The 13,533-nt window shown below is 45.4% G+C and overlaps 1 protein-coding gene across 1 annotated transcript in view; it reads left to right on the top strand.

The window, feature by feature from the left end:
- Positions 1 to 13,533, top strand: part of qsox1 (quiescin Q6 sulfhydryl oxidase 1) — a 53,735-nt gene that overhangs the window by 24,985 nt on the left and 15,217 nt on the right. Inside the window, exons 3-6 of the mRNA XM_055641952.1 lie at positions 2,270 to 2,318; positions 4,921 to 5,026; positions 6,508 to 6,598; positions 10,257 to 10,402. Coding sequence (XP_055497927.1) covers positions 2,270 to 2,318; positions 4,921 to 5,026; positions 6,508 to 6,598; positions 10,257 to 10,402 — 392 coding nt within the window. The remainder of the gene's footprint in view (positions 1 to 2,269; positions 2,319 to 4,920; positions 5,027 to 6,507; positions 6,599 to 10,256; positions 10,403 to 13,533) is intronic.

Below are 13,533 nucleotides of genomic sequence, written 5' to 3'. Positions count from 1 at the left end.
TGAGTCCAAACATTCTTCAGTTAAACTAAACTTGTTGATAATGACCCATAAACCCAATGTAAAAACTGGTGCTAAATTAGTCATAGACTTGCACAGTACGGAAATAGACCCTTCGCCTAACCGACCAAGATGCCCCATCTAAGCCAGTTCCATTTGCCTCATTTGGCCCATATATCTCAAAACCTTTCTTATTCATGTACCTGTCCAAGTGACTTTTAAATGCTGTTAAAGTACCTGCCTAACGACCTCCACCGGCAGCTCATCCCACATACACACCACCCACTGAGTGAAAAAGTTGCCCTTCAGATTCCTATTACATTTCTCAACTTAAACATATGGTCTCTGGTTTTTGATTCCCCTATTCTGGGTAAAAGACTGTGCCTTCACTTTATCTATTCCCCTCATTATTTTATACCTTTGTAAGTTTACCCCTCAGCCTCCTGTTCTGCAGGGAATAAAAACCTAGCCTGCCCAACCACTCCCTATATCTCAGCCGCTCAAGTCCTGGCAATATCCTTGTAAATCATCTCATACACTCTTTCCAGCTTAAATGTATCCTTCTTATAGCAGGATGAGCAAAAACTGAATGCAGCACTCCAAATGCAGCCTCATCAACATCTTGTATAACTGTCACCTAATGTCCCAACTTCTATACTCAGTAGATGGATACAAAGTGCTGGAGTAACTTAGTGGGTCAGGCAGCATCTCTGGAGAAAAAGATTGGGTGATGTTTTGAGTCGGGACCCTTCTGAGTCTGTAGAAGTGTCCCAACCCAAAACGTCACCCATCCTTTTTCTCGAGAGATGCTACCTGACCTGTTGAGTTACTCCAATACTTTGTATCTATCTTTGGTGTAAACCTGCATCTGCAATTTTTTGTTTTTAGAGTATATATGACTGATGAAGGACAATGTACCAAATGCTTCCTTTACCACAGCATTTACCTGTGACACCACATACAGAGAATAGTGCTAAAATGTGTAGGAAGGGACTGCAGATGCTGGTTTACACAAAAGAGAGACACAAAATGCTGGAGTAACTCAGCAGGTCAGGCAGCATCTCTGGAGAAAAGGAACCGATGAGCCTTCAGGCAGTTTCCAGGTCCCAATGAGCCTTTGGGCAAGGTCCCGCTGTCTTTGGGCTGCAGCGACGGTGTGCATTGAAGGGTGCTACAACCCTGCTGTGGTGATCAAGGATAAGGACAAGATTACTACAACCATCACTATCTCCTCAGTTGCCAGCAGGAGAGTTTTCAACTATGCAGATACATGCTTCACACACAGCGCAAAAGGCTCAGTTTGACTTCTGAAACTCAGCCAACCCCATATTTCCACTCAGTAGGGATAGAGCAATGCTAAACCTTCAATGCTCAGCAGTTAAAATATTGCCTTGAATTTACTCTGTTTATCACCTCATTCCGTCACTCTTCCAGCTTTCCCCATTAGTAATTTGACTGCTAGTGATTATTCTGAATAATGACCATTTTGTTTTTATTACTTAAATCCAGCAAAGTAATGAGCAAATGTTCTGAATAGTTCCTGCAGAGCGCCCTGTTGTGCTGGAATGAAAATTTGGCTGCAACTTGAGAATCTCACCGAACCTCTTGCTCTTGTATGGTCTGTGAATTGTGTGTTTGCAGATTTAAAAATTGACAGAACAGGTTTCCACCTGGAAGTACAAGTATATTGTACAAGGGCAACACAATGGCGCAGTGGTAGAGTTGTTACCTTGCAGAGCCATAGACCCGGGTGATTCTGACTACGGGTGCTGCCTGTAAGGAGTTTGTACGTTCTCCCTGTGACCACATGGGTTTTCTCCAGGTGCTCTGGTTTCCTCCCACGCTCCAAATTCATACCAGTTTGTAGGTTAATTGACTTCAGTAAAAATTGTAAATTGTCCCTAGTGTGTAGGATAGTGCTAGTGAGCGGGGATCGCTGGTGGGTGCGGACTCAGTGGGCTGAAGTGCCTGTTTCTTTGCTGCATCCATCATTCAGTAAAACGGCACATTCAGTACCGGCAGGTAGTATAGGATGCACCAGTCCTAATGTGACAAATCTCATCTTTACTGTTGTTTCATCCATGAGGGTAAGTTGAGCTAGTATTTAACTCAGGATGTCACCAGACCTTTGGGAAATGACCTGACATTCAACAATGCATTGCTTTTGTTTACAGTTGAGTTGCTATGCTGTAACAGTTTGCTACTGATATAGTACTGTTTCATTGCTTCCAGTCACTGCCTTTGTTACAGTTTTGTTTCATCTTTCTTTCAGCTGTTCAAAGCATTTTCTGCACCGTTTTTCAAAGGAGATCCTTACAAAGGTTAGTAACTTTGCATCATCATCTTTTTTCACACTTCACTCCTGCTGCAGTGATTATGACCCATTGCTATGTTGCAAACTTTGCCTGCTTCCTATCAGCTGTTTTTTATGAACCTCCCAACAGTACTTTTACTTGACTTACTAAATAGTGAAAGGCCTGGATAGAGTGGATGTGGAGAGGATGTTTCCACTAGTGAAGAGTCTAGGACCAGAGGCCATAGCCTCAGAATGAAAGGAATGAGGCAGGCAATTCTGAAGAGGACTTATAATGCCCAGATAGAGTGGACGTGGAAAGGAACCTTCCAGTAAAGGGGAAAGTCTTAGACCAGAGGGCACAGCCTCAAAATAAAAGGACGTAACTTTAGAATGGAAATGAGGACAAATTTCTTCAGCCAGTGGGTGGTGAATCTATAGAAACATAGAAACTAGGTGTAGGAATAAAAAAGGAACACAACACATAATGGAATTTAACATAGACATCTCCACACAGCAGAATCAACGTTTCCCACTGTGAGGGAAGGCAATAAAGTCCAGTCATCTTCCTCTTTGCTCACCCATGGACATTCGGCCCTTCGAGCCAGCACCGCCATTCAATATGATCATAGCTGATCATCCAAAATCCAAAATCAGTACCCCATTCCTGCTTTCTCTCCATATCCCTTGATTCCGTTAGTCCTAAGAATTAGCCTGAAGAAGGGTCTTGACCCGAAATGTCACCCATTCCTACTCTCCAGAGATGCTGCCTGTCCCGCTACTCCAGCATTTTGTGTCTACCAGTCCTAAGAGCTATATCTAAATCTCTCTTGAATACATCCAGTGAATTTGCCTCCACTGCCTTCTGTGGCAGAGAATTCCACCACAGATGACCATGGAGGCCAAGACGTCTGATATTTTTATAGCAAAGATTGATAGGCTCTGGATCCGATGAGCGCACCTAGAGTCTGGACATTGCCACTTCATCTCCAGAGTGTGGAAGCTTATTGGGGAGAAGTGAGAAACATGTCTTGAAAATGAGCTGTAAGTGTTCAAGATGTAGGACTAAGCAAAGATGGCTGCATACACCCGGAGCTGTGTTGAGATAGTCATGCAGCCCAGGTTGTTTGGACAACTGAGTCCACACTGACTAACAACCACCCTTGCACATTTATCCTACGCTCCCATTTTATTCCCATCAACCCCCTCAGCTTCTACCACACTTGGGACAATTTACAGAGATCTATTAACCTACTAACCCACATAGCTTGGGTATAGGGAGGAAACCTGCATGGGCGGAAATCCTGAGGGGGGGGGCAGGGGGGGCACGTCCCCTCCATGCTTTGAGAGGTGGGGGACAATCCCCCCCATGTTTTGTAATCTGGATTTTATCAGCCGCTTTCTAAGGGCTGAATCGACCCGTTCGCGGGGCCCTTCAATGCCCGGCGCAGTTTAATATGAAACTGCTGCATCTAGGCGATCGAGGCTTCCGATGTTGAAGCCCCCGCCAGCCGATAAAAACCCCGCGAACGGGCCGATTCAAGCGGACAAAGCTACTGTTACTGGAGTTCGGAGTCAGTCACCAACCAGGTCAGCTTCCAATGTTACCGTCCCCAGGGCCCACGGCCGAAGCCTCACTTGTGCTCGCATGCGAGCACGTGCGTGTGTGTAATGTGCGCATGCGCCTGCGGCCGATCCAAGAAATTGTGCCCCCCCCCCCCCCCATGTTTTGATAGTGATTTCCATGCCTGGAAACCTGGGCACCTGGAGGGAATCCGTAGACTTGACTAGACTCTAGAGATATGGAGCAGAAACAGGCCCTTCAGCCTGAAGAAGGGTCCTGACCCAAAATGTCACCTATCCATTTTCTCCAGAGATGCTACCCCACCCGCTGAGTTCCTCCAGCACTTTGTGTCTTTACTTGTAAACCAGAAATTGCTGTTCCTTGTATCTCCACGATACTTTATTATTCCAAAGGATACATGTACCAAGGCACATCAACAACATTAGGGCAAGGACTATGTTAATGTGTTGCAAATAAAGAAGAATATTTTAAGTATGGTTCATTTTATTAAGTTCAATCCTCTGGCAAAGATAGAATACCTGTGAAGTACGTAACTGGAAAATAAATCCCTCTCAGCCTTCCTTGAAGTAGAGCAGATGTACTAATAGAGAACTGAGTTGGTTTACAAATCTAGCACTTGCCTTCCCATTAGAATCATATTCCTTTGAAATGCCTGCACTGCTAGGGCTGTATGGTCGTGCAGCGGTAGAGTTGCTGCCTTACAGCGCCAGAGACCCAAATTTGTTCTTGACTATGGGTGCTGTCTGTACAGAGTTTGTACGTTCTCCCTGTGACCCGCGTGGGTTTTCTCCGAGGGCTCCGGTTTCCTCCCACACTCCAAAGACGTACATGTTTGTAGGTTACTTGGCTTCAGTGAAGATTGTAAATTGTCCCTAGTGTGTGTAGGATAGTGTTTGTGCATGGGGTGATCGCTGGTCGCATGGACTGGGTGGGCCGAAGGGCCAGTTTCCTCACTGTATACCGAAACAAAATGAAACTGTCATTACCGGGCCTAGTTCACAAGCGCTTGCCTAACTCCAGCTTGTGTGTGTCTGATTCCCAACAGGTTCTGAACGCGGTGTGTTAGAGCTGCGACACAATTTAATTAATTACCTGGAGAATCACGGAGAGAATGAATGGCCCCCATCATGTCCTCCATTGGAGCCAGCCAGGTATGTGCATGATGTCATGGAGTCTGGTAACAGACCCTTCAACCCAACTTGCCCATGCCGACCAACATCTCTAGCTTGAGTCGGCATCTAGTCCATCTAAACTAATCCCACCTGCCTGCATTTGGTCCATATCCCTCCAAACCTAAATGTTTCTTAAATGTTGCAATAGTGCCTGCCTCAACTACCTCCTGTGGCAGCTCTTTCCATACACTCACCACCTCATTCCTTGTTTTTTACCAGGGAAATTCTATCCTTGTTTTATCCCAGGCAGGGGATGAGAGCAGAGGTGTGAGAAATGGATTAAATATTGTCAGTCGTTCTTGTCAATGGCAGAGGGAAACAATGGATCATTGATGACATTTCACCTGTATGGAAAATCTTGTCATTGAAGTTATGTGTTGCTAATAGCAGGACTAAGGGCATACACAAGAGGACAGACCTTATAAACAGAAAGAGAAAATCTGAGCTAAAATCATGGATGAAATGGCCAGATCTGATGCAGATGGGAAAAAAACGACGAGTTGCATAAAATTGGAGAATTTGATATTGAGTCCATAGGGTGTAATGTGTTCAGACAGGAGAGGAAGTTTAGATAGAGAGATACATCATGGCTCACCAAATCCACACTAACCATCACCCATCCATTGACAGTAATCCTTTAATAATCTAATCCAACTTTATTCTCTCCATTAGAACACAAAGTGCTGGAATAACTCAGTGGGTCAGGCAGCATTTCTGGAGGACGTGGAATAGATTTAGATCTGACAACACCCAAGGTTAGGGTCATACCTGGGTCTCTGGCGCTGTGAGGCAGCAGCTCTACCAGCTGTGCCATTGTGTCGCCCTGTGCATGTACAAAAATATATATATATTTTTAATTAAACTCCTCAAGATTGGGGCAGCACAGCGGCTCAGCGATAGAATTGCTGCCTTACAGTGCCAGAGACCTGGGTTCAAACCTGACTACGGTTGCTATCTGTACGGAGTTTGTACATTCTGCGGTGACCGCATGGGTTTTTTCCGGGTGCTCCGGATTCCTCCAACATTCCAAAGACGTGCCGGTTTGTAGGTTAATTGGTTTGCTAAAAAATGTAAATTATCCCTCGTGTATAAGATAGTACTAGTGTACGGGGATTGCAGGTTGGCGCAGACTCGGTGGGCTGAAGGGCCTGTTTCCACACTGTATCTCTAAACTAAACTAAACTAAACTGAAACAAAAATTAGTGGCAAATTAGATTAGCAGTCTGAAGTAAGTTTCCAACTGGTATCGTTGCTTATCCAGCACCTCCAGAAATGTTGCCTGACCCACTGAGTTATCTAGCACTTTGTGTTCTGGGCAAGTTTCCAGAATCTGCACTTCCTTGTATATCTGGATTAGTACCTTTACCACTTCAATGTTCTTGCGACGTCAATTGTCTTTGAAGTATCTTTAATGTCGTGATCAATTACTCACACTTATATTTTCCGATCTTCAAATGCAGTTTGGCAGAGATTCAGAGCTTCTTTGTTGCCAATGACGTCCAGTATCTGGCACTTATCTTTGAAGAGGAGACATCGTACATTGGCCGAGAGGTAAGACGTGTGCCTTTGTCTTTCGACTAGCATACAGTGGCGTAGCGGTAGAGTTGCTGCCTCACAGCGACATAAAGACCTGACTACGGGTGCTGTCTATGCAGTTTGTACATTCTCCTGTGACCATGTGGGTTTTCTCCAGTTGCTCAGGTGTTCTCCAGCATTCTAAAGAAGTGGGGGGTTTGCAGGTTAATTGGCTTCTGTAAATCAGCCCTGGTGTGTAAGATGCAAAAGTGGGATTACATGGAACTGTGCAGGAAGAAACTGCAGATGCTGGTTTATATCAAAGATAGACACAAATTGTTGGAGTAACGCAGCGGGTCAGGCAGCATCGCTGGAGATAAAGAATAGGTGACTATCGGGTCAGAACCATTTGTCATACTGGTAACATGTAACTACTGTGTGGGTAATCAACGTTTGGCCTGGGCTAGGTGGGCTTGAGGGCATGTTTCCATAAAGAAAACCAGACTGCTCCCCACATAATATAAAATAGACACTCCCCGCAATGCGGAGGCTAAGTCATTGGGTATTTTTAAAACAGAAACCATTTGTGTAAAAAAAGGTTGCCCCTCGGGTTCCTACTCAGTCTTTGCCCTCTCACCTTAAACCTATGTCCTCCGGTTCCTGATTCCCCAACTCTGGGTAAAAGACTGTTCATTTACCTTGTCTATTCCTCTCATGATCTTGTACACTCTGTAAGATCACCCTTCATCCTCCTGCGCTTTAAGGAACAGAGACTGAACCTGCTCAACCTCTCCCTATAGCTGTCCCTCGAGTCCCAGCAAAATCCTTGTAAATCCTTCTCTGCACCCGTTCCAGAACAACATCTTTCCAATAACAAGGAGAACAAAACAAAACACAATACTGACAAGTGTTTAAGAAGGAACTGTAGATGTTGGAAAAATCAAAGGTAGACAAAAATGCTGGAGAAACTCAGCGGGTGAGGCAGCATCTATGGAGCGATGGAACAGGTGACGTTTCGGGTCGAGTCCCTTCTTCAGACTGATGGACGTTTCGGGTCTGATCAGTCTGAAGAAGGGTCTCGACCCAAAACACCACCTATTCCTTCGCTCCATAGATGCTGCCTCACCCACTGAGTTTCTCCAGCATTTTTGTCTATCTTCAATGCTGGCAAGTGTCAGACATGTATGACTAGATGGTGCGGTATAGTACAGATAATAATATTTGAAATATTCCATGTATGGGGAATATTACACTTAGCCAGGACTGGTGATTCATCTGCACCAGTTGCTGACTCTAATGCAAACACCCGGTGATGTAATTGTGAACATAGAAACATGCATAGAAACAAACCCCGTTCCTTCTTGAAACACAGAACCTCAAACAGGTTCCCACCTTCACAGATTGGATGATTTTGCTCTTCATTTCATGCAGCAACAGTATTCTTGTTATTTTTCCAGCAATGTAAAAAACAATTAATAGCAAAGGTACACACTATGTATCCACTTAAGCCAAACCACAATAGTCATCACTTAAGCCAAAGTCATATTCACCTCAAATTTATTTCACCTCACCTAGCGCTAATGAGTTGTGAAACCACAAATACCTAATCTAATTTCAGTATCCTGTTTCACAGTACGATGGAACTGTCTTCCTTCCATGCAAGAAAGATTGGTTGTAATTAGACCCCTGTTCTCTACTGCAATGATTTAACAGGACATATCCCCAACAAAAGGACTCAACGTCACTTTGAGAAATGCATTAATTCCCAAAATCAGACAGATTTTGTTTGAAAGTACGTTTTAATCTTTCACATTATATCCAAAACCACTGGAAGATTGCCTCCTGATAACACTAAGCTCAATTGGTGACAGAATTATTTTGCAATGGAGCACGTTAACCTACTATCACTCCGGATGAGGAGAAATGGAACAGCAGCATTTTTCTGTATGATGATACAACCACATGAAGATGCAAGGGAGGTGGGGAAGAATTCGGGAGAAAGAAATTCAGGAGTTTAGCTATTGGAAGAGTGGTCACAGATGGGAACAGACCATAAGACATAGGAGCAGAATTGCGCCCTTTGTCCCATCGCGTCTGCTCCGATATCGATTGTTTTTGGGTCGGGACTCTTCTTAAGACTGATTAACTTAGGGAAGCACAATGGCGCAGCGGTAGATTTGCTGCCTTACAATGTCAGGGATGGGTTCGATCCTGATTACGAGTGCTGTCTGTACGGAGTTTGTCCGTTCTGCCCGCGCCTGTGTGGGTTTTCTCTGGGTGCTCTGGTTTCCTCCCACACTCCAAAGACGTACAGATTGTTAGGTAACTGGCTTCTGTACATTGTAAACTATCCCTAGTGTGTAGGATGGTGCCGGTATACAGGGCTTTTGCTAGCTGGCATAGACTCAGTGGGCTGAAGGACCTGTTTCTACGCTGAATCCAAAGTTCAGAGTAGGTTTACTTTGAGGAAATGTTGCAATGGGGCAGTAAAATGGAGACACAATGGACTGCAGATGCTGGAATCTACAGCAATAAACAAAGCTGTGGAGGGATTCAGAGGGTCAGGCAGAATTGTTGGAGGGAAATGGACAGATGACCCTTCTCACATTGCTGAGAGTGTTCTTTCCCCATGTCACCTGAGTACGCCAGTCAAAACCTACCCAGAGCATTCACATGTGTACCTTGGCCTTGGGGCAGATTGTGCTGTGTATCTTGTGGTGAATGATTCACCACTTGGCTCATCCAAACCTTTCCATCTTCCACAAGTCGCTGGTCAGGGATGTGATGGAACCCTGACATCTGCATGAATAAAGCTCCAATGTCACCGGAGAAGCAGAATACTTAAATATTTTATGTTAATTGTGATTTGTATTTAAATATTGGGGCAGCTAGTCGATCAAAGTAGATTAATTGGCCACTGTAAATTGTCCCAAATGTGTAGGGAGTGGATGTGAAAGTGGGATACCAGAACTACTGTGAATAAATAGGTGATCGATGGTCGGCACGAACATGGTGGGCCGAAGGGCCTGTTTCAATGCTGCATCTCCAGACAGACATGTTGAAACTTGCTGCATTCTATTTGCGGCCCAAGACCCGACACGAGAAAAAATGCTCCAGGCATTCAAAAAGCCCCCCCCCCCTCCCACCCCACCCCCGCCCCCCCCACACACACACCCCAACATAAAATAACAAAAACTACATAAAAACACAGACAGCATGCTCTGGGACTGTGAAAAAAGTGGGCCGAAGGGCCTGTTTCAATGCTGCATCTCCAGACAGACATGTTGAAACTTGCTGCATTCTATTTCCCAAGACCGACACAAAATGCTGGCATAGCTCAGTCGGTCAGGCAGCATCTCTGGAGAAAAAGGATGGGTGGCGTTTTGGGCCGGGACCCTTCCTCACTCTGAAGAAGTGTCCTACATTCTATTTCGTTCTCCCTTCAAACTCACCAGAGGTATATTTCGCACTCCAATTTAACTAAGATGTTGGGGGGGACAAAAACAGAATTTAATTGCATTTGGGTGTTAAACGAAGTAACACCCACAGGTTTGGAAAACCTGATAGCTTGGTACCACCAAAGCTTAAAGGGAGTTGCAATTCATGTTCTCTAGAAATGATGCCTGACCCGCTGAGTTACTCCAGCACTTTGTGTCTATCTAAGCTTCTGACTGATGTCTGCTTGCCCCCACAGGTGACCTTGGACATGCTGCAGTTTGAGAGCATTGCCGTGCGAAGGGTCTTGCCAAGTGAAGAGAGCCTCATGCAGCTGTTGGGTGTACACACACTTCCATCTCTCTACCTGTACTTCAAAGATAACACGCACCAAGCGATCTCCGTGTATGTATAACTCTACTGTCATAAACACAGAACATGCTCTGTATGTCATTGTCCTTGAAAACCTGCGACCATTAAAGGGCCTGTCCCACTTGGCCGTCATTTACGCGACAGGCCGGTAGTGACTGTCGGGTGCGTCATCATGTGTCCGCACAGCCGGCTGGAGCGCGTGACGTCATTTGAAGATAGACTCAAAATGCAGGAGTAACTCAGCGGGAACGGCAGCACCGCCATTCATTGCGATCATGGCTGATTGGCCCCAAACAATAACCCGTGCCTGCCTTCTCCCCATCGATTCCACTAGCCCCTAGAGCTCTATCTAACTCTCTCTTAAATCCATTCGGTGATTTGGCCTCCACTGCCATCTGTGGCAGGGAATTCCACAAATTCACAACTCTCTGGGTGAAAAAGTTTTTCTCACCACAGTCTTAAATGGCCTCTCCTTTATTCTAAGGCTGTGGCCCCTGGTTCTGGACTCGCCCAACATTGGGAACATTTTTCCTGCATCTAGCTTGTCCAGTCCTTTTATAATTTTATATGTTTCTATAAGATCCCCCCTCATCCTTCTAAACTCCAGTGAATACAATCCCAGTCTTTTCAATCTCTCCTCATATGACAGTCCCGCCATCCCAGGGATCAATCTCATGAACCGAAACATCACCCATTGCTTCTCTCCAGAGATGCTGCCGGTCCCGCTGAGTTACTCCTGAATTTTGTGTCTATCTCTAATCGTCTTGGCCTCATTCTGGGAGTAGGAATGGGAGTAGGATTAATGCTAAAGAGCTAAGCGGTAGGGCAGCACAGGGACCAGTGGGCCAATGCGCAGTGTTGAGGTAAACGGGGCTTGTCAGGGTGAATTTGATCAGAGCCAAAGGGACGTATGTGCAAAGAAGCTAAAGTCAAGTGTAAGCTGGTCCCAGGCTGTAGTTTCCCTCTCTGCTGTCTACTGCCACAGATGTCAGGGATAATTGGATAGTGCTGATGATTATCAGAGTGCCAGCCCTTCTGCAGAGCTAGTGGAGTGGAAACTTATTTGGGATTGAGTACGAAACCATCATCCGCACACAGTTGAGCGGAGATCCATAGCCCAGCATATGCCTTTAAGAGGCATATAGATAGCTGGTCCCTGTGTAGATAGTGGGTGGTCTTCAAGATTTCAAAGTTGCAGTGTTCAAACATGTCCCGGTCATAACTAATACGTGACCACGCTGCAAAACTTACTGCTCTGTTAATCCCCTTGGCCAAATCTCCCAAGGAGACAGGTGCCAGGATGTGTTTGACAACAGGCTGCATTTCACCACCACCTCGAAGGGGAGAAAACATTGCCCTCAGCTGTACGCCAGCCCCAGGGGAATCAGGAACCGATGGTGCAAAGGGCTAGCGGCAGTATTCCGTGTCTTACTAACTGTTTAACAAGTTGCCAGTATATTGCTAGCACCGAAAACACTCAGCAGAATCGACTGCAGTGTTTAAACGCTTTCTGTGAATTGATGACTGTACAATGGAAGGTTGCTGGCCTTGTGGCCACCACCTGTGCTGGCAGTGACATCTGCTGATCGGAGGGAGCAGGGCAGAACAGGAAAAAATTGCACTCAGAATTGACCCCATTGGTATTTGCACTGGTCACCAGACGGGGGAGTCAGAGACGGGATCATGGTTTAGTTCAGCTTGGAGATACAGCGTGGAAACAGGCCCTTCAGCCCACCGAGTCAGCGCCGACCAATGATCCCCCTACACTAACACTATCCTACCCACCAGAGGCAGTTTATAATTTGTCCAAGCCGATTAACCTACAAATCTGTATGTCTTTGGAATGTGGGAGGAAACTGGAGCACCCGGATAAATCCCACACGGTTACAGGGAGAACATACAAACTCCATACAGTCAGCGCCTGCAGTCAGGATCGAGCTCTGGTCTCTGGCGCTGTAAGGCAGCAACTCTACCGCTGAGCCACTGTGGATGTTCCAGACTGTTGCATAAAAACAATAGCGATTTCCAGGGTGACTGAATAAGGGAACTTGGTGCGATTGGTGAGCTGAGTGACGAGCAGATGAGATGTTTGCTTTGTGAATGGAGGATTAATGCCAAAGAACTGAGTGGTAGCGCAGCACAGGGGCCAGTGCGCAGTGTTGGGGTAAACGGGGCTTGCCAGGATGAGTTTGATCAGAGCCAAAGGGACGTATGTGCAAAGAAGCTAAAGTCAAGTGTAAGCTGGTCCCAGGCCGTAGTTTCCCTCTCCGCTGTCTCCTGCCACAGATGCCAAGGATAATTGGATAATGCTGATGATTATCAGAGTGCCAGCCCTTCTGCAGAGCTAGTGGAGGGGAAACTTATTTGGGATTGAGTACAAAACCATCATCTGCTCGCAGTTGAGCAGAGATCCATAGCCCAGCATATGCCTTTAAGAGGCATATAGATAGCTGGTCCCTGTAACAGAGCAGTATGTTTTGCAGCGTGGTCACGTATTAGTTATGACCGGGACATGTTTGAGCATTGCATCTTTGCAATCTTGAAGACCACCCAGCTATCTACCTCCTCCCATTGCATCTTAACCCTTTCCACCTATACTTATCTGTTCCTCTCTGGTTCTTTCACCTCTACTTCCTGTTTTCACCATCTTGTATTTCCCTGCATTTTCCTTTTATTTTTTTCCTATCATTTTATTATTTTATAAACTTGTTCTCTTTCTCACACTCAGTTCCAATTAAACATTTTTCATTCCTTCCAGTTCGTTTCTACCAGAGGTCACAGTCTCAGAATAAAAGGACGTGCCTTGATAAAGGAGATAAGGAGTAATTTCTTTAGCCAGAGGGTGGTGAATCTGTGGAATTCATTGCCAAAGACAGCTGTGGAGGTCAGGTCATTGGGTATTTTTAAAGTGGAGATTGATAGGTTCTTGACTAGTGAAGTCTTCAAAGGTTACGGAGAGAGGGCAATATATTGTTGAGAGGAAAAAAATCGATCAACCATGATTGAATGACAGAGTAGATCGATGGGTCGAATGGCCTAAGTCTGCTTCCATGTCTTATAATTGATCCAGAAAAAAATCAGTATACTGTAGTCATAGAGTCATATGTTACACAGCTTAGAAACAGGCCCTTTGGCCCATTGTGAACACGTTGACTAAGAAGTGC

Source organism: Leucoraja erinacea, chromosome 10 (genome assembly GCF_028641065.1).
Source record: "Leucoraja erinacea ecotype New England chromosome 10, Leri_hhj_1, whole genome shotgun sequence".
Taxonomy (NCBI): Eukaryota; Metazoa; Chordata; class Chondrichthyes; order Rajiformes; family Rajidae; genus Leucoraja; species Leucoraja erinaceus.
Note: the sequence above shows the minus strand (reverse complement) of the source record. Positions and strands in the feature narration are given on the sequence as shown.